This window comes from Styela clava, chromosome 9 (genome assembly GCF_964204865.1).
Source record: "Styela clava chromosome 9, kaStyClav1.hap1.2, whole genome shotgun sequence".
Lineage (NCBI taxonomy): Eukaryota > Metazoa > Chordata > Ascidiacea > Stolidobranchia > Styelidae > Styela > Styela clava.
Window position 1 is genome coordinate 4042263 of NC_135258.1, and position 26157 is coordinate 4068419.

General features: G+C 37.3%; 3 protein-coding genes across 3 annotated transcripts; 2 read left to right on the forward strand and 1 right to left on the reverse strand.

The window, feature by feature from the left end:
* The first annotated feature begins 299 nt into the window (after positions 1-299).
* LOC144427228 (uncharacterized) lies at positions 300-1649 on the forward strand. The gene has a single exon (XM_078116101.1). The coding sequence runs from the start codon at positions 300-302 to the stop codon at positions 1647-1649; it is 1350 nt and encodes a 449-aa protein (XP_077972227.1).
* A 108-nt stretch (positions 1650-1757) lies between these two features.
* LOC144427229 (uncharacterized) lies at positions 1758-2879 on the forward strand. Its single transcript, XM_078116102.1, has 2 exons — positions 1758-2000; positions 2070-2879. The coding sequence occupies exons 1-2, from the start codon at positions 1758-1760 to the stop codon at positions 2877-2879; spliced, it is 1053 nt and encodes a 350-aa protein (XP_077972228.1).
* Positions 2880-21028: 18149 nt separating this feature from the next.
* Positions 21029-25275, reverse strand: LOC144427230 (uncharacterized). The gene is made up of 5 exons (XM_078116103.1): positions 25152-25275; positions 23722-24558; positions 23278-23413; positions 22383-22492; positions 21029-21786 (listed from the first exon to the last, which is right to left on the reverse strand). Exons 1-5 carry the CDS (start codon positions 25195-25197, stop codon positions 21029-21031), a joined length of 1887 nt encoding a protein of 628 aa, XP_077972229.1. The 5' UTR covers positions 25198-25275.
* Positions 25276-26157: the final 882 nt, after the last annotated feature.

Genomic DNA, 26157 nt, shown 5'->3' on the forward strand with positions numbered 1-26157 from the left:
TAAAATTGAGGGTTATATTCAGAATGGTTACGCCGAAGTAATCCCATCACATGCACTCACACCCACAAATAAAACATGGTACATTCCACATCATGCCACACACCAATCTAAATTTGGAGTTGTTTTTGACAGTTCTGCTGAGTGTAAAGGAACTTCATTGAATAAAAATTTGCTTTCTGGTCCTGACAACAACAACATGCTAACAGGAGTGCTCATTCGATTCAGGCAAGAATTGACTGCATTTGTTTGTGACATAAAAGAAATGTTCCACAAAATTAAAGTTCCACCTGACGACACAGATGCTCAGCGGTTCCTATGGTGGAAGGACCATAATTTGGATAGTGTTGCTATTGACTTTAAAATGTTGTCCCACAACTTTTGGGAACACTTCATCACCTTCTGTTGCCACATTTGCGCTACACAAAGTAGCCACAGACAATCTGTCGAATGCAGATGAAATGACAGTACGCACAGTTATGCGCAATTTTTATGTCGATGATGGACTGAAATCTGTCGATGATCCATCAGATGCTGTAAGACTAATCAAACAGCTCACTGAATTGTTAGCAACTGGAGGTTTTCACCTCACCAAATTTATGAGCAATGATATCAATGTTCTGCAATCAGTTCCAGAAAGTGACCGTGCTCCTGCAATCAAAGACCTCAATCTTGAAAGTAACTCACTCAGTCGAACCCTAGGTGTTCAGTGGAACATGCACACTGATGAATTTGTAGTATATGTCAACATTGAACCAAAGGCGCTCACTCGAAGAGGCATTCTTTCAATGGTGAGTCAAATCTTCGATCCTTTGGGTTTCGTTCAACCATTTATCTTACCTGCCAAGCGAATTCTACAGGATCTTTGTATCGAAGGATACTCATGGGATGACCCCATTACTGGTTTACTAAAGGACCGTTGGAAAAAATGGATCGATAAATTACATGCATTGAATTGCCTGGCGATCCCTCGATGTTACAAACCACAAGAGTTTAAAAGCAACAACATCCAATTACATTGTTTTTGTGATGCCAGCACATCTGGCTATGGAGCATCAGCTTACTTACTACTTACTGGCGACAAAGGTGAAGTTCATTGTTTCTTTGTCAGGGGAGTCGCTAGAGTAACTCCTAAGCAGCCACTGACTATTCTACGACTGGAACTAATCGCTGCAGTTGTGGCTGCTGAACTTGCCAATTCAATTTTACAAGAACTGGACCATACAGTTGACAGCGTTATATATTGGTCAGATTCTATGTCAGTTATCCAGATGATCAATAATCGTTCTGAACGCTTCAAGACATTTGTGGCCAACAGAATAAACACAATTCATCTCTTGTCAAAACCACATCAATGGCACCATGTCGAATCTAAGCTGAATCCAGCTGACATTGATTCTCGTGGTCTAATGCCAAATAAACTGAACAAGGCCAGTATTTGGTTCAAAGGCCCACAATTTATATGGGGAAGTGAAGATGCATGGACCGTGGTTAACGATGGGATTCATAAAGTCCCATGCGACCCACAATTTGTTTCGGAGATGAAAGTTCATTATACTGAATCTATGGAAAATCTCACAGATTCTTTTCCATTACATGAATTGTTATTACGTTACTCATCATTCGAAAAGCTATGTAGATCTGTTGCATGACTACTACGTTTTCGTACATATGCAACTTGGAAATTCTCACATTCTGACAATTCACCAACTTTGGGATTTTCATCTGTGGAGGAATTAGATTGCGTCACTAAAGAAATTATGAAACTAGTACAACAATCATCCCTCTCAGAGGAGCTCAAATATTTTGAAGATAATACAGGTGCAGACGAGGCACCATCCAATCTACAGAACAAGAAGAAACTCAAAACACAATTTTCGAAAACACTTCTCAAATGCAATCCTTTTGTACAAGACGGAATCCTGCGTGTAGGTGGACGACTTCGAAACTCTGGTTTACCAGTTGATCAGAAGCATCCGATTATTCTTCCACCATACCATCATGTGACAAAGCTGATTATTGGACATTCTGGTACATTACACACACTTGCCTCTGTTCGTGGCAAATATTAGATTTTAAAGGAACAGTCTGCTGTCGCTAAAGGCGTCCGTGACTGTGTCGCTTGCAACAGACGTTCTGCAAAAGTAGGAGAGCAGTGGATGGCAGATCTACCATTTTCTCGTGTTACTGCAGGTAACCCACCATTTTTCTACACTGCAGTTGATCTGTTTGGCCCTGTGAAAGTCAAATTGGGGCAAAGCGAACATAAACGATATGGCTGTATATTTTCATGCATGGCTACAAGGACCATTCATATCGAAGTTGTGGAATCTTTGCATACTTCAGCGTTTTTGCAAGCTTTCTTCAGGTTTACATCCAGATGTGGGAAACCTGCTCATGTTTATTCAGACAATGGATCCAACTTGGTGGCTGGAAGCAAAGCTATTGCAGATGGTATTAACAAATGGTATTCCAAACAGATTGATACATCTCTATCTCAAAAGGGTATACAATGGCATTTTTCGCCTTCTCTTTCTAGTTACCAAAATGGAGTGGTAGAAAGAATGGTACAAGAGGTGAAAAGAATTCTCCGAGCTCTTTTGGATGGCCAGTTTCTCAATGACTACTCATTATGGTCTCTTCTTACAGGAGTGGAGGAAATTCTCAACGATAGACCACTCACACCACTGAGTGATGATCCGAAAAACTTGAATGCCCTTTCTCCCAACTCAATTTTGATTAACAGATTAGAACCTTCTTTACCACCTGATGTGTTCTTTCGAACTGATGAATATAGAAGAGGATACAGACATGTTCAACGATTACTCGATTTATTTTGGCAGCGCGAAGATGCGCACATCCAATTCAACATATGTGCGTGACATAAGGAAGCTTTGTCTACTAGAAGCTGTTTGATACATTTACACACTACATATATAGCAATAGCATCCACACCACACATACACAGTTACACATACATAACATACATTCTCACTATGGGAATATTAGGTGTCTATTTTTGAGGGAGATAATTTTTTGGTTTTACCCACCCTTTTTATTTTTTGGGGTCTTGCATTGACAATTTCGTTATCTTTATTGGTTTGTTACTGTGTTCATCCTTTCAATTGTTTTTGGAAGTCAAGCAAACCTTTCTTGTTTTTGAAAATCATTTTTCTTGTTATCGATATAACATTTCATATATTTTCGGGGCCGGTATGTAAGAAATGTTTGCATGCATTTTATGAATCCTTGAGTCCTTCACTGTAAGCACCTTAAGTTAGTCACACTTTATGAGTTTACATTGCACATCTTTACTGTGACGTAATAGTCACTTATTCCCCCGCGCTTTACGGCCTTCTAGAACTTTCCTTGCCACGAGGTAGACGCTTGTTGCGCTTTGCTTATTAGGGAGGATTCTGCGTGACTGCAGATTTTATAGTTTATAGGTTTTACTATTTTCTGTTTATATTACTAAATGATTATCAGGTAGGATTTCTAGAATAGATATGATTATGTTTATCCATAGATTGCCCGATAGGTTGTGAGGATTGCTGTATTTTGTTGTATCGAATATGTCGCTTATTGTTTTTATTTGTATTATAGCATTACTTATGGCTGTTCTTTGAGTCCTTGTCAAAAATAGTCAATTTATCACTAACACTGACACTGACACTAATACTGTAATAGACTGTTATCACCGACGTCAACATTAGATGTGTTTAAACAAGATAATAAAGTTTCTTTCAACACAAGTCAACGGGATTGTTGGTGTACAGGTTGCAGTGTGTATTAGTCAGTTGGTGCATAGATTGAAGACATTATTTGGGGACCCAAGTGACAGGACGCGTCTCCAGTTACCCTGTATCTTGGAGTCGCAGTGGGACACATTAGGTACCGTACCCTACGCGTACTTATCCCACAATAACAATACCTCTTGCTATTTTGAATACTATTCGTTAGTTTTTGGCTGTGTTCAGAAAATTTAAGTATGAATCAAAAAAGTCAATCATCATTTTGCTTTCTTAGGAATTGGAGTTTAATTGCTGTAATCAAAAACTAGTCTATAAATAGATGGGATTAAATAGGCTAAAATTCTCTACCGGTACGCAACGTTTTCTGTGAAGTATGCATTCGTGGCGCGTGCTTTTGGCAAAACTGTTGCTGTGTACGTTTCTTGTGCTAAAATGAACGTTAGTGCGCTAATAGTACTGCAATCTCTCGCCTAATGCTCCAATTTCACAAGTCACACTAACTTTTGTACTGCTTGCATGCGGATATTCATAGCAGCAGTTTTGCTAACCTCAGGATAGTTGTCTAGAAATCTTGTATATTTGTTTTGCTATGATGTTATGGATCTTTATTCTGCGATATAGAATTTATTATTCAAATCTTCAGAAATGTAGAATTTATATTGTGGAATAAATTGAATATCTTTCCTAACTTTTGTGAATTTCTTGTATTGCATTGACAAAAATATTTATTTAACACAATTTGAGTCATAGCTGTCCCGTGGTCAGGAAAATTTAGTGATCCCTGATCCAAACCATCCCTTGTACCGGTACGATAATCTTCTTGTCTTCGACTGGCCATCAGATACCAACGAATGTGGAACCGCCACACGGTGCGCAATTGTAAATTTTTATGGCGTCATTAAAAAAATTGGAAGTGTAAAACGAATTCCACAGAGCCTACAGTATTTTTGTTTTTTTTTCAGGATTGTTCCGACCAACTTTATGTCTGTTGTACAGAGCCGTAGTCGAAATGGGTGGTGTGATGGAATGCCATATAACAAGTCTTTACTAGTTACTTTACCAATAGGATAGGATTTACATATTTATTCCGGAGGAGAGGAAAACCAATAAGTCGGCTTAACCATATGTCGAACCACGGCCTCTCGTTTGTTACCATTCCATGTCGGGTATGGAATTAGACAGTTATTTGTTTTCGGGACTTGATGGTGGATGAAGCCGCAACCGACCAGAGGTTACGTGAACCATCCTACAAAAGGTACTTTCCCCACTTTAACTATTAAAAAGTTTTTTTTAACAAATTTATTCCTTTTCACAGAGATAATACAGTTTAGCATCGCATCTATGATCGTTGAGTTGCCATTTCAAATGTTCATTCAGCATCCCACACTTTTCCCAACTATCACTAGGTTCGCCTGGTGCCCATGCGATATTCTGTGTCGTCCCTTGTACGCCGTCATTCCAGATCCATTTATTCCTGTCCAAATCATCCAAACCAATCCACAATCCGTATACCGGGAACACCGTAATGGGTTTGAGTAGTTTGTTTATGATAGCACTGGAAGAATAATAAAGTACATGAATATAATCTCTTATCTCTCTCACACATCCACACACACTCTCTCCTCTTATATTCTTTTTATACACAGTCAAAAACGCTCTCTCTTTTATATCTCATGATCTCTTAAACGCATATATACCCACTCTTCTTTATCTCTCTCACACATCATGTCAATTTTCTCACATGTACACTCACTCTCTCTTTTATATCCTTTTTATGCGCACCCACACGCGTTCTCTCCTTTATGTCTCATATTCTCTCAAACGCACGTTTACCCACTCTTCTATATCTCTCATGTTATTCACACTCACTCTATCGCACTTACACGTCTATCTTTTCCTTAGACGTACATCACTCTCTCATAACTCTTTTTAAAAGCACACTCACTCTTTCTCATACAGCCACACGGGAGACTGTACACACTTGCGTTTACTTCTCTCACACGTTCACCCACTCCTATTATCTTTATATCATACCCACTCACTCTCACACATTCACTCACTCCTATTATTCTTATATCATACGCACTCACTGTCACATATCACTCACTCCCATTATTGTCTTACCCCACTCACTCACTCTCACACATTCATTCACTCCAATTATCTTCTTACCACACTCACTCACTCTCACACATTCACTCACTCCTATTATTCTTATATCATACGCACTCACTGTCACATATCACTCACTCCCATTATTGTCTTACCCCACTCACTCACTCTCACACATTCATTCACTCCAATTATCTTCTTACCACACTCACTCACTCTCACACATTCACTCACTCCTATTATTCTTATATCATACGCACTCACTGTCACATATCACTCACTCCCATTATTGTCTTACCCCACTCACTCACTCTCACACATTCATTCACTCCAATTATCTTCTTACCACACTCACTCACTCTCACACATTCACTCACTCCTATTATTCTTATATCATACGCACTCACTGTCACATATCACTCACTCCCATTATTGTCTTACCCCACTCACTCACTCTCACACATTCATTCACTCCAATTATCTTCTTACCACACTCACTCACTCTCACACATTCACTCACTCCTATTATTCTTATATCATACGCACTCACTGTCACATATCACTCACTCCCATTATTGTCTTACCCCACTCACTCACTCTCACACATTCATTCACTCCAATTATCTTCTTACCACACTCACTCACTCTCACACATTTACTCACTCCTAATATTCTTATATCATACGCACTCACTATCACATATCACTCACTCCCATTATTGTCTTATTCCACTCACTTGCTCTCACACATTCATTCACTCCCTTTATTGTCTTACCCCACTCACTCACTCTCACACATTCACTCACTCCTATTATTCTTATATCATACACACTCACTCTAACACATTCACCCACTCCGAATATCTTCTTACCCCACTCACTCACTCTCACACATTCACCCACTCCAATTATCTTCTTACCCCACTCACTCACTCTCACACATTCACCCACTCCAATTATCTTCTTACCACACTCACTCATTCTCACACATTCACCCACTCCAATTATCTTCTTACCCCACTCTCACACATTCACCCACTCCAATTATCTTCTTACCCCACTCACTCACTCTCACACATTCACCCACTCCAATTATCTTCTTACCACACTCACTCATTCTCACACATTCACCCACTCCAATTATCTTCTTACCACACTCACTCACTCTCACACATTCACCCACTCCAATTATCTTCTTACCACACTCACTCACTCTCACACATTCACTCACTCCAATTATCTTCTTACCACACCCACTCACTCTCACACATTCACCCACTCCAATTATCTTCTTACCACACTCACTCACTCTCACACATTCACCCACTCCAATTATCTTCTTACCACACTCACTCACTCTCACACATTCACCCACTCCAATTATCTTCTTACCACACTCACTCACTCTCACACATTCACTCACTCCTATTATCTTCTTACCCCACTCACTCACACATTCACCCACTCCTCTTATCTTCATATCATACACACTCACTCTAACACATTCACCCACTCCGAATATCTTCTTACCCCACTCACTCACTCTCACACATACACTATACACATTCACCCACTCCAAATATCTTCTTATCATACTCACTCACTATATAACACATTCACCCACTCCTATTATCTTTATATCATACACACTCACTCTCACACATTCACCCACTCTTCTTCAAATATCTTCTTATCATACTCACTCACTCTCACACATTCACCCACTCTTCTTCAAATATCTTCTTATCATACTCACTCACACTAACACATTCACCCACTCCTATTATTGTTATATCATACACACTCACACATTCACCCACTCCAATTATCTTCTTACCACACTCACTCACTCTAACACATTCACCCACTCCTATTATCTTTATATCATACTCACTCACACTAACACATTCACCCACTCCTATTATTGTTATATCATACACACTCACTCTCACACATTCACCCACTCCAATTATCTTCTTACCCCACTCACTCACTCTCACACATTCACCCACTCCAATTATCTTCTTACCACACTCACTCACTCTCCCACATTCACCCACTCCTATTATTTTTATATCATACACACTGACTCTCACACATTCACCCACTTCAAATATCTTATTACCACACTCACTCACTCTCACACATTCACCCACTCCTATTATCTTTATATCATACTCACTCACTCTATAACACATTCACCCACTCCTATTATCTTTATATCATACACACTCACTCTCACACATTCACCCACTTCAAATATCTTCTTATCATACTCACTCACTCTAACACATTCACCCACTCCTATCATACACACTCACTCTCACACATTCACTCACTCCAAATATCTTCTTACCACACTCACTCACTCCAACACATTCACTCACTCCTATTATCTTTATATCATACACACTCACTCTCACACATTCACTCACTCCAAATATCTTCTTATCATACTCACTCACTCTAACACATTCACCCACTCCAATTATATCATACACACTCACTCTCACACATTCACTCACTCCAATTATCTTCTTACCACACTCACTCACTCTAACACATTCACCCACTCCTATTATCTTTATATCATACTCACTCACACTAACACATTCACCCACTCCTATTATTGTTATATCATACACACTCACTCTCACACATTCACCCACTCCAATTATCTTCTTACCCCACTCACTCACTCTCACACATTCACCCACTATAATTTTCCTCTTACCACACTCACTCACTCTCCCACATTCACCCACTCCTATTATTTTTATATCATACACACTCACACATTCACTCACTCCAATTATCTTCTTACCACACTCACTCACTCTCACACATTCACCCACTCCTCTTATCTTCATATCATACACACTCACTCTAACACATTCACCCACTCCGAATATCTTCTTACCCCACTCACTCACTCTCACACATACACATACACTATACACATTCACCCACTCCAAATATCTTCTTATCATACTCACTCACTATATAACACATTCACCCACTCCTATTATCTTTATATCATACACACTCACTCTCACACATTCACCCACTCCAATTATCTTCTTACCACACTCACTCACTCTAACACATTCACCCACCCCTATTATCTTTATATCATACTCACTCACACTAACACATTCACCCACTCCTATTATTGTTATATCATACACACTCACTCTCACACATTCACCCACTCCAATTATCTTCTTACCCCACTCACTCACTCTCACACATTCACCCACTCCAATTATCTTCTTACCACACTCACTCACTCACTCACTCTCACACATTCACCCACTCCTATTATCTTTATATCATACACACTCACACACTCCTATTATCTTTATATCATACTCACTCACTCTATAACACATTCACCCACTCCTATTATCTTTATATCATACACACTCACTCTCACACATTCACTCACTCCAAATATCTTCTTATCATACTCACTCACTCTAACACATTCACCCACTCCAATTATATCATACACACTCACTCTCACACATTCACTCACTCCAAATATCTTCTTACCACACTCACTCACTCTAACACATTCACCCACTCCAATTATATCATACACACTCACTCTCACACATTCACTCACTCCAAATATCTTCTTACCACACTCACTCACTCTAACACATTCACCCACTCCTATTATATCATACACACTCACTCTCACACATTCACTCACTCCAAATATCTTCTTACCACACTCACTCACTCCAACACATTCACCCACTCCTATTATCTTTATATCATACACACTCACTCTCACACATTCACTCACTCCAAATATCTTCTTACCACACTCACTCACTCTAACACATTCACCCACTCCTATTATCTTTATATCATACACACTCACTCTCACCCACTCCAAATATCTTCTTATCATACTCACTCACTCTATCACATTCACCCACTCCTATTATATCATACACACTCACTCTCACACATTCACTCACTCCAAATATCTTCTTACCACACTCACTCACTCCAACACATTCACCCACTCCTATTATCTTTATATCATACACACTCACTCTCACCCACTCCAAATATCTTCTTATCATACTCACTCACTCTAACACATTCACCCACTCCTATTATATCATACACACTCACTCTAACACATTCACCCACTCCAATTATCTTTTTACCACACTCACTCACTCTCACACATTCACTCACTCCTATTACTTTCTTATCATACACACTCACTCTCTCTCACACACGCTCTCGTTCCTCTTCATTATCACTCCATCATAAATAACTCACTTTCTAATTCCGTTATTTCTTATTCCCGTTGTAGCCAGCGTTGCACCACGTTTCTTGCAATCTTTTTGAGCTTCTTCGTAGTTAAACTTTATTCAGAAGAACTTTTACTTGTGAGTGGATATATTATACCAACCCTCAGAATCTGGAAAATAAGAGATTGATATACCTAAGAGAGAAATGCTCAAATTTATGGACACGTAACAGCAGATACCACAGTCTACAAATATATTGACACCAAGCGAAGCAGTACTGCAGTAGATTACCTTACCTTTAGCATTACCGATACCGGTAACGTCAAAAAACTTTCGAGTAGCGAGAATTTTTGGTATCAGCCGTCACGCTTGGCGGATTAAAATCCGTATTCCCATAATTAAAAAGTGATACATCGAAATTTTGAATAAAATTTTTAAATCTCATAGGATTCATAGAAATTTTGGGAATAAATAAAAGTCATAGCCTTCCGGCAAAAAAATCAAGTTTAAACACTGAAAACTTCGAAGCAATAGGTCCAGTATTCGAAGAAAAAAGCGATTTTTTATTCATAATGATGACGAATAACAAGAACAACAACATAATAATAAAACGATCCATAGGTCCACTTACGTGTCCAATAAGAGGTGAATATAACTAATACAGGAGAGCAATGCTCAAATATATGAACATGAAAGCCTAAACGAAGTAGTATCAACTATTTTACAGTACCGGTAGTCTGACCCTAAGATCACTGAGATGTGATCATGGAACCACGATCATTGTCCGTTACAGCTTCCTCGACCATCAAGTTCTCCATATGATTAAGCCGCATTCGGAAAACGGAAATTTCATAGTAATTGTCCAGAAGTTGATGAGATAAGCGATTTTTTAAGAACAACAACATAATATCAAAACGATACATAGGTCTGTCTACTTTATGTCCAATCAATAAATTCTATTTATGGGCATATCCACCAAAATATCACCACAATTCAAGCCAACTGTTAAAAATACTGTACCGAATGTCTTATGAAGGTGCTCCTTTAAAGTAAAAATATGAAGTTTGATATTGGCCCTAATGCGACTAAGAGACAAGAGAGCTACGCCCAAATATAGGAACACGTCTGCTCGCAATACAGTACGGTTTACCGTACCGTCAGATCACAGTCTACAAATATATTAACACCAAGAGAAGCAGTACAGTAGGACACAAAATGGTGTTCGATGTCCTCAGAACGTTTAATGACGTCATAGCAAACAAAAACAAATCTCACAGAAATATTTAAAATGAATAAAAGTAATAGCCTTCTGGGGAAAAATTTCATCTTTAACCCCTAAAAATTTCAAAGCAATCGGTCCAGTGATCAAAGAGAAAAGTGGTTTTTTAATACTTCTACTAGGTGTCCAAAAAGGGTCAAAGAACAACAAGAACAAGAACAACATAACAACAAAACGATCGTTATGTCCTCTAAACGTGTCCAATAAAAATATTGTCTTCTTCAAATTATGTCAGTTATGCCCAACAGCAGCCCAATCACCTTCAGAAAATTTCTAGCACTCATGGTCTCCGTTTATCATTCCAGTAGTATTTATAGCGTTATTTTGATTGCTAGATTCCAAAAGCCCATTATATTCAAACAATTCAAGCAGAAAAAGTGAAAAACCCTCATGTGAAATAACCACAGCAGGCAATAAAAGGAAGTTTTTTCCCATCTCTACTGGCGGACAATGTGAGGGTGACGTAAAACTTAATTTTATGAACAATATTTAAAGTGTTACAAAAGCAAATGAAGAAAACAATAGGCTTCGTGTAGAAACTAAATTTAATCGAAATTTCAACAAATACATCGGGATATTTTTAACTGAAATAACAACATTTGGTTTTAGTGTGGTTGTGGCAACATCAGGCGTGCCAGATTAAATTACCCAACGAGCCGGATTTGGCCCGCGAGCAGTAGTTTGCCCATGTCAGAGCTAGGCCATCGCGGCCGCAAACAACGGTTACCTGAATATATTTCTGTAATATTTATCGTGGTGAAAGCAGCAGTTGTCTGGTCTTTCTCCTCCTCTGGGGTTTGTTTTTTTCGCGTCACGATCACAGCCACAGAGATTGCCATAAGCATCGCGAGAATTATCGCTCCAAGTAACATCATTGGTCCTTTACGATCCATTATTTTATGAAATAATTCAAGTGAAATCAAGCTGCTTTATTTTCTATTGTTAACGGTACATTATTATTAAATCTTGAATAGTGAAGTATAAACTTAATTGAGCTCGAAATGGACCTATGGATCGTTTTGTCATTATGTTGTTGTTCGTGGTATTTTTCGTCTTATCACTATGAATAAAATCGATTTTCTCATCAACTACTGACCAATTGCTACGAAATGTTCAGTGGGTAAAGATTGTATTTTTTGCTAGAAGACTAATATTTCATTTATTTCAAAATTTGTTGTGGCTACCAGAGATTTTTTCTTTGTGCCTTTACGTCATCAAAAAAATAAATATCTTGGTGGCGGTCCTACTTTCGCGTAAGTAAAATCAGCTGCTCAGCTGCGATACAGTACCGGCTACTGTAGCAGATTGCATACCCGCACCATTTCGTGTCGATATATTCGAGCATAGCTCTCTTGTCATATCTATATATCGCAGGTTTTGTCTGCTCACTCAATTCTGTAACCAACTCAGATTTACTATAAGTTCTACCAACGTTTCTAATTTTTATACAGACAGGGCAATGAACTTAAAATGCGGAATATGTTATCACCATTAAAGCGAAACTAATATCGTTTGCTTCGTAAAGGTCGGGCATGTCCTTACTATCAATTTGTGCATTAGTCTGTGTAATGAGGCAAGATGAGACCGAGTTCCGCAGTTTTCACATTAATTAACGTCCTTGTGAATAACGCGCTTGTTTTCGACTTGGTTTATTTATTTGTTTCACATTATTTAATCTTTGTAGAATTCTTGGTTCTCCTATAACAGGGCTACTCAACTATTTTCACCAAAGGTCCGTTTACAAAACTTTAAAATTACTGGGGTCCGGACATTTCAGAAAATTTATTTCATTTAATAAACGAAACTTCAAATACATTAATAATTAAATACAAGAGCAATGAATGAATCAAAAATATGGGTACACATGTCGCACATCTATTCCAGTACGGCAATGGGTGGATGTTTCCCCGAGCATCGTTTTCGCTGTTTATTTACGTAACAAGGATCAATCAGCAAATTGTCAACGATGACGTACAATTAAATTTTTTGAAGCCGCTCAGATACTTCGTTCGCTCAGACATATATTCAAGCATGGCTCTAAACAAGCCATGTTTTTGGATTCGCGTGTTATTCGTTAGTTTTTGGTTGTGTTTCTGAAAATTAGTTGTAAATGAAGTATTGTAATTGTCGATATGTCTTCCGACAAGCTTTAGTTTAGTTACAATAATCAAAAATAAGTCCCGGGAAAGCTTCGATAGACTATGCTCAAATGAGCGTGTAAGCGGTACGTGGTTGTATATTTTAATAAAATTAATGGTTTCGATCATGTAAATCAGTTTGTAATTGTTAACTCTCTGAAACACTCGCGAAATACGTATCCAACATTTTGCAATAGTAAAGAATAGGGTGAATTTTTCTGGGGTCAAAAGTCGGGGAAACATCCTATGGATCTTTCCATCCTGTGTATGTAAATAGTATCAAAATCATCTGAAACTATATACCTGTTGGAATGGTGGTCGTTCGTGGAAATTTGATATATATTAATGTTGGAAGCATTGGGACGGATACAATAATTTTAAATTGAACTAATCGAAAACGACAAAAGAACCCGATACCCCAATCAATGTTTGTACATTTTTGCATTGAAATTGAACTACAGCATCACCATTTTACGCCAACGAGTGTTTTTTATTCCATATTTTTGTAGGGAAAGCACTGTTGTAAAACACATACCATAGTCATGCATTCCATTCTATCAAAATGTATTTATTAATTGGAACCCACCGAATGTTTATGCTACACAAGTTTGACGCCCGAACGATACTCGTTCGTGTTTTGTCTTTTTAATTTTGAATATATGTTTGTGTGTTGAATGTTGGTAAACTGGCGCATGTATATTTACATGTATTATACCTTTATGAAGGTTTTGCCAGTTTCCTCGATTATCCCAATCTTATGTGTGTTCATTGCTTGTGTTTTGTGTATATTTTTTTGCGGGGAAATCAAAATATACTCATACTTATAAAACGATGCTTGTGCTACCGAAATAAACAATCAGACGCGGTCCAAACTGCACGGTCGAAAGGTCCGGATTCGGACCGCGGTCCGCCAGTTGAGTAGCCCTGTCCTATAGTATGCCAACCAGAATGGCGGGAATCGGAACGTAGTATGTTCACCAGGATATGGTTAGGCCATAATTTTATTCCAATTTTTCATATTTTAGTTCTATGGACTAGCCAAATGACTCTTATAGTATTTGTACCTGGAATTATGGCCAAACGCTAACCTGGTACACATACCACGTTCCGGTGTTCTCCATCTTGAATCGCATACTACAGAATACCGAATTTTTATTATGTTGAATGAGATTTGCTAATTTCTTGCTATTAACTCTTGACTTTGTCTCATTCAAGCATCATTGCCACACAACAAACAGATAATGTACTGAGATTGAACGAAGTTTGTCAATCGACTCAACCTATCTCCGATTTTTGCTTTGTTTTTGTATTTTGTACCACGTGACAAAGCACGGCACAGAAAGATGCGTCTGAAATGCAAAAGAAGTTGTTTCTAATTTCATATAAATATAAAAAGGATATGATGGACTAGGATTTGAACCCGGAACCTCTCGCACCCTAAGCGAGAATCATACCCCTAGACCAGGGGTCGGCGAACTGCGGCCCGCGAAAGGTATTTTTTGCGGCTCTAGAATGACTTTCAATTCATAAAACAAAAATTGATTAAATGCATTGTATCCACATGAATTTATGCGGTAACAAGTGCCACTGTACGTCGCTTGTTTCATAGCAAGTGGTGTCAGTTGTAGGTCGTTCAAGTACTGTGTACTTACATCGTTGGTTGTAGTTATAAGTTAGGTTTAATATGATTTTTAAAATTTGAAAATGTCTGGGAAACTGAGGAAAGTTTGCAACAAGGGTCAAACATCCCAAAGTGCTTGAAAGGAAAAAAAAATTTTATTCTCGCGCATTTCAAAATCAGTCTGATGATATTTCAGGCAAGCATCGCAGTTATTAAGGTATTTAATATTAAACGAGTCATTGGAAAACCGCGGACTGCGCCGCTGCTCATCTGTGCGACAGTGTAAAACGTGAAGTGTGCACGTTCGAAAGCACATATTGCTGTGAGCAGCTCTATCTAAAAGGTATTACACTAAGAATAAATTTTGTAATCGCTTGTCAGATCGTCAATTGGACGACGTACTGCGGGTGCCGCTTTGGCCAGGACACCGAAACAACATTATTCTTCACACTGTTAATAAGTAAATAAAAGCATGTATTGTTTGATAAAATATATAGAAAAGCAATATACACGTCTCATTGTGGCAGCCTTTTAACACAGCAATAGAAGGTGCGAGTTTGCCATAATTTGAAGTTAATTGTAGCGATTGTTCATCGGTGGAAATTATTGCGGCCCGCACGCTACCGAGAAAGTGGATATGTGGCCCGCAAGAACATAAAGTTTGCCGACCACTGCTCTGGACCAAGAAGCCACACACGGCGTTTCTAGATCACCTCGAGTACAAAGGGCTTTTTCTGTAATCTATGTTGACCAGCTCGTCCTGTATTTTAACCAGGAAACCCCCGCACCCAAAGCAATAATTAATGTACACCTGCAAAAACACACCTGGGTGGGACTCAAACCCACAATCCTAGACTCGGGAGGCTAATGCGAAAGAACTGGGCAGTAACAGCGAGGCAACTCTCTTATAACAGCAATGCCACTGTTACGCACGAACTCAACTCGGTAATTATTGTATATATATGTCACCCTATTACTGGTTTTTATACTACCAAGTCTCCCTAATAAGGTCGTTGCGTACATATATGGATTTATATATACGTCCCCCTATCACTGGTTTTTATACTACTAAGTCTCCCTAATAATGTCGTTGCGTACATATATAAATGTATATATGCGTCCCCTTATTGCTGGTTTTTATGCGACCAAGTCTCTTTAATAACATCGTTGCATGCATATATGAATACGTCCCCTTATCAGTGATTTTTATATTACCAAGTTTTCCTAATAGATTCGTGGCATACATGGGGGCTTCCGAAGTATGCGAACCAAGATGGCGGACATCGGAATGTAATATGTGTACTAGGTTAGGGTTAGGCCATAATTTTAGGTATAAATACTACGGAAGGCTCTTGGCTAGTCTTCGAACTGATAATAGGACTAAAATAGGGAAAATTGGAAGAAAATTATCGCCTAACCCTAACCTGTTATCCATGTTACGTTCCGATGTCCGCCATCTTGGTTCGCATACTTCGGGAGCACCTATAAATGTATATATACGTCCCCCCATTACTTGTTTTCAGGTTACCAAGTCTCACTAATAACGTCGTTGCATACATATAAAAATGTATACATATGTTCCCCTATTACTGGCTTTTAACAGTTGAGTCTCCATAATAAATTCGTTCAATAGATGTATATATGCGTCCCCCTATTACTCGTTTTTATACTACCAAGTCTCCCTAATAATTTCATTGCATACATATATAAATATATATATACGTCTCCTATTGCTGTTTTTTATACTACCAAGTCTCCCTAATAACGTCGTTGCATACATATAAAAATGTATACATATGTTCTCCTATTACTGGCTTTTAACAATTGAGTCTCCATAATAAATTCGTTCAATAGATGTATATGTGCGTCCCCCTATTACTCGTTTTTATACGACCAAGTCTTCCTAATAATTTCATTGCATACATATATAAATATATATATACGTCTCCTATTGCTGTTTTTTATACTACCAAGTCTCCCTAATAACGACGTTGCATACATATATAAATGTGAAAATACGTCCACATACTACTGGTTTTCAACAGTTGAGTCTTCATAATAAATTTGTTGAATAGATGTATATATGCGTCCCCCTATTACTTGTTTTTATACGACCAAGTCTCCCTAATAAGCTCGTTGCATACATAAAAAAATATATATATTCGTTCCCCTATTACTGCTTTTTATACTACTATGTCTCGCTTATAACGTCGTTGCATACATATATAAATGCATATATACGTCCCAGTACTAATGGTTTTGGTACTCCTGTAGTATGTAAACCAAGATGGCGGACACCGGAACGTAGTATATCAGGTTAGGGCTAGGTCATAATTTCAGGTACAAATACTTTGGGAGTCACTTGGCACATATACTAACCTGGTACACATACTACGTTCTGGTTCCCGCCATATTGGTTCACATACTTCTAGATCGCCCTGGTTTTTATACTACTAAGTCTCCAAAATAATGTGGTCGCAAACATATAAAAATGTATATATACGTCACCTTATTACTGTTTTTATACTATTAATTCTACCTAATAACGTCTATACTCACCACTCCGCATTTATAATTTCATTTTACCAACCCCAACTATCCACACAAATCACAAATTATAAAATTTTTCATATTTTTTTGTTTATTTTTTCTAAAACCTTCACCGGAGTCTTTTTGACAGGCAGTATGTGTCCCTTCGTGGTGATTTACCGAATATGACGTAATATCTTTCGTCTTTGCGTCTCTGTCTCCAGATGACGTCATAGCTTCACCTCCTTTTTCTATATAAAAATAAAATTATTTATTAAATTCGATCTTGTCCGCCTCATTTCGGAAATTTATATTTCTTTATTTAGAGATTGCGATTCTAACCACATATTTCTTTGATAAAACCTACTTTCGCCTTACTATCTGTTATTTGTAATTTATCGTTAACTGGGTATTTTTGTGGTGGGGTGACAAATTAAAAAACAAATTATTGACAAATTATAAAAAACGGGCGCGTCATAAAAAGTTTGAGAACCACTGGATAAGAAATTAAGTAGATTTTTGTTAAATAAAATATAAATTAACATTTTGTACTCCACTAGTGTTGCATCTTTTAATAATAGCTTGTTTAACATTATCGGTCCATTACCTTTGTTGTGTTATTTGAATCAATTTGCTTTTCATCAAACCCGCTAGGTGTCTTCAAATCAATTTTTCCGTATTGTTTTGTCAAGTCTGTCTATAATTTTACTTATATGAAAACGAAACAAAAAAAGTCTGTGTACCCCCTCTTCCGCTTCAATGTAGCATAAGTAACTCGAGACATCGTCGAGTATACTGTTGAAAACGAGGAGATAAATCAACTCAATTTCAATGTAAATTAATATTGGCTGTGTTCGGCATTGCAAGCAAATTTACATGCCTGTTGATAGTTTAACATTTCCTCCGCAATTTAAGTCGGATATGAACTATTGCGGTGCAAAACAGAGGAATAGGGTGTGCGTGTGGGTAGGCATAGGGATAATAACCTCCTTTCGGCTCCCAGTAATACTATAAAAATATTTATTCAATTTTAGTTCTAATAGTCGTTTAGGACTTTCTTTCCGATAACCCCAGACGATCCCATACCCAACCTAGTGACTATAAAACAATCTGTCTAATAGCTTATACTCCCGACAAATAATTATATGAAAGCTATATTATTCAATTTTAGGGAACACTAAGATTGCTTGATCCTTTGCTATGACTATGGACAGAAGATCTGGTAAGGTACTGGAAGCTGAACCAAAAATTTTTCGAAATCTGGTGACGCAGCTATGGTCAGACTTGTTCCAAGCAAACCAATGTGTGTCGAAGCGTTCAAGAATTATCCTCCGCTTGGTCGTTTCGCTGTCCGCGACATGCGACAGATTGTTGCTGTTGGAGTCAAGGAAACTACCAAAAAGGCCGGGAATATGAAAAAAACCAAGGCAGCAGCTAAGGCCAATAAAAAACAGGAGCAAAGTAGTGACTGGAAGCATCTGGCGCCCATCAACAGCTTAAACCTAAAAAAGACTATGTTATTCAATTTTGGGAACACTAAGATTGCTTGATCCTTTGCTGTTGAAAGCCAGTTTATGTGACAACTAGTCTTGATAGGATTCACAAATTTATCCCGGAGGGAAGAAAGCTGATATGTTTTCGGAAAGTATGGTGCACATATGGTACACATTGGTAGCTGTATTATAATCTTCCATATTGGAAAAAATATTTATCCCGGACAAAAAAAAAATGAACGCTCGCCCTGGAGGCATCTCTGGTCTAAAACAACTTTTGTTCACTTTGGCTGATCCAACACGAGCCCGCCTAATGAAGCGGCATTTTTTATAGCGATACAATGCGCATTTCGCTTGATCAAGGCTCGCACAATCGGCCACTGCTAGGTTACATAGTTCAGAACAGTGGTTCTCAACCCTTTTTCTTCCGTGGTCCACTACCGTTGCGTAAATAATTCTGTGGCTCACAAACTTACTTATGTGAGGAAAACTACAGAAAAATAAAAAATGAAGTTTCGTGAAAATAGACACTTTTACTTTAATAATTAAATAAGAATTACCACTCAGTTGCAAAAATAGCATCATCATTAATTGCTACTACGATCAAAGTTTAACTAAGTTATCAAATACTCAGCCAATTTTATTAGGCATGTGGCTCACCCAAGAAGGTGCTGTTGCGACAAAATATAAAATTTAAAACGAATACTCACAAAAACCTTTCTTTCGTCGTCAAAGTCTTTGAATGAATGTAAAATAAATTTACAAAAACAAACGCTAAAACATCTCTATGACGTCATAGTAAATTTACGAAAACCGACCAAATAGGTGAAATTCTACATTTTAAAATTAGTTTTATTTTGCAAATTTAGTTTTTAAACTCGGACACTAAGTAGATTTTCTGTCATCTATTTCAGAAAGCGAGTATTCATCTATCGTTACTGGAAAATATATATAGTACACATACAATATAATAAATTTCACAAAAGTAATTTTTCATTTGTATTTTCATGATTCTGCGAATATTGGTTTTCTGCGCTGACAAAAATTAAGAGCTAAAAACGATAGAGACCACGAACTCTTATTTACAGATGAAACGCATAATGTTTCCGGATAGGGGATTTAATAAAACTTCATCCGTAATGACTGTGCCGCGACTTTTTCATCTCGTTGTTAGTGTGCCGCAAGCTGAAAAAGTTTGGGAACCCCTGGTTCAGACAGTAATAGCGGGAATTATCGGTCGAATCCTGGTCGGAGTTGTGGTATTTGAGGGCCTCGACAAATTGCAGTCGTGTAAGTTCAGTTCTAACAATCTGATAAAAATTGCTATTATTTCTCAGCTATGCCCACCACCTTAATTAGCTGAAAGAAAATGGGTAACCGGCGCTGGGCAAAATCATGAAATGTGATGTGAAATTTTTGTCTACACGCTGCAGCTTAAATTAACTTTCTACGAACAGGGGTCAAGGTTATACAAGCCACCAAAGTACGATTCTCGGAAGACGAATCTGCTATCGAACGACCAGTGCGCCAATAGCAGACCACCGATTTGAAGCCTCCAATAGTAGGTGGTCGATCTGGTGGTCATAAGTAGTTGGGAAGACTACCGGTACAAGGGTGGGGGGGGGGGGGGGGGGGATTAGGTAAATATTTAATAAAATGAGCTAAGTAGTCTAAACAAAAAGGCTAAACCCATCACTCTGATCAATAAACGTTTTTTTTTCTTTTTTGAAAACTTTCATACAACTGTTTCTTACTAGTTGGAAAAAATAAACTTGACTTAGTGTGTAGAAATAAAAATCATGCACAAGACTAATAAATAATGAAAGAAAAACTAAATGTTGATACTTTTCCAGAATTCATGATCAACAACCTGCTGAATTATTAGTCGTTGGTCTTTATCTTTCTGTGTCATTCTTGTGATCAAATCAAAGGCCAAGTGAGGGTTAGGAATCAGTAAATCACTTGGATCCATAGCTACTCTAAAACCTAAGATTGGCCCATGGACAATCAGTTTATTAGACCACAATTTATACAAGATTTTCCCCAAAAAAATAATATCAATTTGAAAGCTGGGATTATAAAAGAAAAAAGTTGAAAAATAATTCTGAAAACAAATTTTCACATTTTGCATGTCAAGTGAAAACGCAATATCGGTTTCAAATATTCCATAAGAAATATTATGTTTATGCAAATGTTGTAGACCACTAACTAACTGTTTTGCATGTATGAGAGCAAGTCTAGGATCAAAAGGAATTTTGTTTTTCTTTCTCTCTTCATAATAATCATCAAGAGTTTGGAACTGGCATCTTTCAGTAGCAACTAAAAATTGACTTGTTTCATTCAAACGTTCACTAGCAATAACAGAAAGTACGTTTGGATGAGGTGGAAGTTGCTGAAGAGCTTTTAGTTCGTGTAGAAAGTCTTCTAGTTTGTTGTGAACTTCAGTCCACGAATAATACACCGATATTGCTAAAGGTTCTGTAACTAAATTTGGAAGTTTCCGTTGACCTTCGTAAACTGTGAAATTCAAACTCTCATAAACCACATTGTCTTTATACCACAAGATGTCATCTGTGAGTTGTATGCGATCTGGAAATGTCACATTTAAAAAATTAATTTGAATTAAAAAACAATTTATAATAAACCTTGTGGGTCAAATGACAGTTTTAAGCATGGTCACGGTATAAAGTTCAAAACACTTTTAGTGTGGCACAATATGTCATAATATTCAGAAAAAATTGAAGAAATACGAATGCCAAGCACTAATACCTATAGTTTGCAATGCCACTATATTTTGAAAATTAAAGCCATGCACTCATTGTTTTATGTTAAAAATGTAGTATCCGTATTAGGTATTTAAACAAATCGAATGAGCAAATCAAATAATTGCGGTGTGTGTGCAGGCACTTTGAAACCAATACTTAATTATGAGGATGAGATCAAACCCAAATAATTAACTGTCGGTAGACGAAATAACAGAATAAATTTCTCCACAGATTTGTTTTTGATGGTGCACGAACATTTACGGTAATACGCAAATTCATGAATTAAACTTTACTGAATTCAAATTTTTTCAACTAATATAATGAAATTCAGATAACCGATAAAGCTTTTTGAGTCAAATTCGAACGCAACAAGAAGTTATTATGCTTCAATACAAGGAATGTTGAAGTCAACTTTCTTACTCTTTGAGGTCAAAGCTGCCTTTCTATTCTTTTCTTTGGCTTCGAGATATTTTGCAAAGTGGAAATTATTAACAAGCTTTGATAATGAAGTTGCAACTTGTGAAGAATGACTGAAATTAGATTGATTAGTTTTTGTAGAAAAAGTTATTTGATTGTTACGAATAAGTTTTATTACCTATTGCTATGGTCCATCCCTGCATGCTAACAGCCATGTTAGATACACCAATGAGAATATATATTCATAACAACATGCTTCATCAAGGATAGGTGTGACCAGGATTCTTATTTTGAAATTATGTTTATTTTAGATTTGGTATTGCCTCATTCGAAAAAATACTTCTGCAGTGGGAACTATTCTTGGTAAATCTAAAATATATTGTTCACGAAAAATATTTGTGAGACAGGCACAATTTGTAAAACAATTACAAAACATGACTGGCTCAATAGACAAGGGTTCTATTTGCTACCGCGAAAACAAAATATGGGTCGATTTCCTACGACCTATATATACCCTTGTTTGATAATTCGCAAGCTAGAAACCAAGTTTATTGGAATGTGTAAATAGGAACATTCGAGCAGAACGAACAAATTGCTGACTTCTCAATGCTGTATAGGGGTCATGTATCATGCAACCACCGGTCGTTCATGGCTTCCTCCACTATAAAGCCCATGCATCTGAAACAAATAAATGGTTAACTAATCCCATACCCGACATGGACTGCTAACTGAACGAGAGGCAGTGGTATGCCATATGATTAAGCCGTTTATCGACTTACCTCTCCCCCGTGATAAAAATCATAACTCAGCATTTTTGCAAAAGCAAGTTGGAAACATTTATGAAGGAAGACTGCAAATGAGTAATAATCAAATAATACAGCAAAATAAATACACAAACCTTTTAGTTTTCTTTTTCGTTAGCAAATCTGATTTGAAAGTTCCATTTTTAAAATGTGGAAGCAAAAGTTCGTCATGGATGCTTGTTTGAGACCTGCCAGGTGCAAATTCTTCCTGTAGATCTCGGAATAGTAAACCTGAACAGAAAGTTTTCTTTGATGAGTGTTTAATTTCAGTTAGCAATAGGGCAATATCTCAAAAACCCCTTACTATAAGAAAACGTTTCCAAACATAAAAAAAAATAATATAACTGAAAGGTTGGGAACCACATCTATAAGTTATTGAGGGAAAAATGAAATGGAAAAAATATAGCAAACTTCACGACGCGCAGATTAGAAATAGCAGTTAAATTACAATGTATATGTCAATGGCCGGATACCCAGCACATCTAGTTGACCAACTATCAAAATACCCATGTATTTACATTTCAATCAATTTTGCTTACCTTTTACATTCGATGGAGCCATGTATTTATGAGAGAGAACCTCGTTTATTATTGGACGTTTACGAGGAAAAAACTGCAGCATCCATTCCAGTAAATCTTTTGCAACTTCTGCATCTGGAACTAAAAGTCCATCCAGGTTCAGGTTTTTATGGTTTTTCATGAAATGATTCCATAGATCCTTTTCGTCACCAAAGGGATGTTTACCGTTACTCCATACATAGTAAACAATGACAGCTAGTGAATATATGTCAGTTTTTTGAGAAGTTGGAAATCCAGGCACAAATGATTCAGGGGGTCTGTAACCGTCAGTACCGAGACCTTTTCTGGTGTAAACTGTTTGTGTCTTGGACTCGATGACTTCACTTATGCCAAAATCACCTATTTTGACAACTTTTTGATCCAAGGATAAAAACACATTATCAGGCTTAAGATCTTTGTGCACCACAAGTTTATCATGAATGTATAAAATTCCAGCAAATAACTGTTTTGCAAAATCAAGTGCAAGTTCAGGATCAAATTGGATTTCGGCTTTCTTTCGATTTTCCACAAAACCTCTCAAGTTATCTTGGTTACATTTGTCCATTGCAATGTACATATATTTCATTGGACCTTGTTGGTATTCGTCTGAATGAATCACAGAGACTACATGAGTGTGAGGGTTCAGAAGGTAAAGAATTTTTGCCTCTTCCACACTTTGTTTGTTGTATTGAACAAATTTTATTGCAATCGGACGAGTTCCATAAGTTGCACTTGATATTTGTCCTTCATATACGTCACCATGGTTTGAAATTTTCTTGTTCCGAAACATTAAAATAGCTTCGGATAGATTGATCGATTCTGTAGTATGAGAATAAATATAGAAAATCAAAATGTTTTAAAGTATTTATGATATAAAATAAGTTATTGCCAAAAAGGCGAATCAGGTAAAATCTGAGAGATTTAAAATATTTTCAGATGCTGGCTACTCCTTAACCTCACTAACCAAGTAGCTGGAAGCAATACTGATCAATAGGTTGCTGGTTTAAAAGAAAACACGACAATCAACATAAATTAAAATACAGGACATCGGTTAAAATACAGGACATCAGAGGCTCGGTGGTGTAGTGCATTGTGCTAATCGTTAGGAATATGTTTGCCACCGCATCCATGATTCCCCTGCGGGGGTTTGAATTCCGTTGGGTATAATTATGTACGAGAAGATTGCTGGACTCTTAGCCGCAGTGGTTGGTTCACGTAAACGCTGGTCGGTTACCAGGTTACCCATTTCTCCTCCATCAAGTCCATGCATTTGAAATTAAATATTTGACTACTAATCCCATGCCCATCATGGGCTGGTAACCGGACGAGAGGCTGTTGTTGGCCACACGATTAAGTCGTCTTATTAACTTTCGTTTCCCGGGGGTAAATGTGTAAATTTTGAACAAACCAACCTTCACTATCTTTGGCTTCAGGTTCTTTGTTTTCCTCCATTTCCATTTTCAATTCTACAGTTTGGTCAGTTCATGCCAAGATAAATTAAACCAAACTATTGAATGAAAATACGTTGAATGAAACAATCAAACCAAAACCTAAAACATCATTAGCCGTATTTGAAAATAAGAAATAAATATATAGGGTTCATTCCTTAGAATCAAATTGAGATATAGGCAGTGCTATACATATTCCCAACGGGCTCTATTCATTAACTTTTTTTCTTCCTTTTATAACTTCCCTCCCCCCTATAAAGCTCTGATTAATTGTGCCTTGTTCTATGCTATAACTCAAAACGCTAAACCTAAATATTTTCTTATAAAAGCTTACTTGCAACATACTGTATGCATTTTTTGATTATTTATGTCGAAACTTCATAAATTGATGCCTGGTTGTATAGTTCCTTTTTGGGAGCAAAAATTAAAAAAATATCTTCCAAAAGTATTATTCCTCACCTATAATTTTAACAGTAAAACGATAGAACAGTTATAACGGTAGAATATTTAGGGAAAACGCTTCGCATTTGCTATTGTATGTTTGAATGGTTTATCAAGGCTTTGGATGAAAACTAAGATGCCAAAATTAACTGTTAACTGAACTAAGACCATTTTTCAAACTCATTATAGAACTAAAATGAGGAAAATTGGAATAAAATCATGGCCTAACCCTAACCTGGTACACGTACTACGTTCTGGTGTCTACTATCTTGGTTCACATACTTCGATAGTACCTAAACGTTTCATCTTAATTAATGCGCCCAAATTCCTTTTCAATATCGAGTCTCGATGCAAATAGAGAGACAATCAACGCAAAATCATCGCCAACGCTCAGCAAAGCAATAGCTTCTCGCGTTCTCAAAGTTATGGCCTCAAAGTTCTATTCTATTTTCAACGTGGAAACTATATATTGCAAATAACTAGCTACTCTTAAAAGCGACTCCGCAAAAATAATTAGATTATATTTGAG

Coding starts and splice junctions, on each gene's coding strand:
- LOC144427228 (XM_078116101.1), top strand. CDS start 300: ATGCTCAGCGGTTCCTATGGTGGAAGGACCATAATTTGGATAGTGTTG.
- LOC144427229 (XM_078116102.1), top strand. CDS start 1,758: ATGAAACTAGTACAACAATCATCCCTCTCAGAGGAGCTCAAATATTTT. Junction 2,001..2,069: donor TTCTTCCACCATACCATCAT/GTGACAAAGCTG, acceptor GGCAAATATTAG/ATTTTAAAGGAACAGTCTGC.
- LOC144427230 (XM_078116103.1), bottom strand. CDS start 25,197: ATGGAAATGGAGGAAAACAAAGAACCTGAAGCCAAAGATAGTGAAG. Junction 23,414..23,721: donor GGCTCCATCGAATGTAAAAG/GTAAGCAAAATT, acceptor CTTTCTGTTCAG/GTTTACTATTCCGAGATCTA. Junction 21,787..22,382: donor GGCAGCTTTGACCTCAAAGA/GTAAGAAAGTTG, acceptor TGACATTTCCAG/ATCGCATACAACTCACAGAT.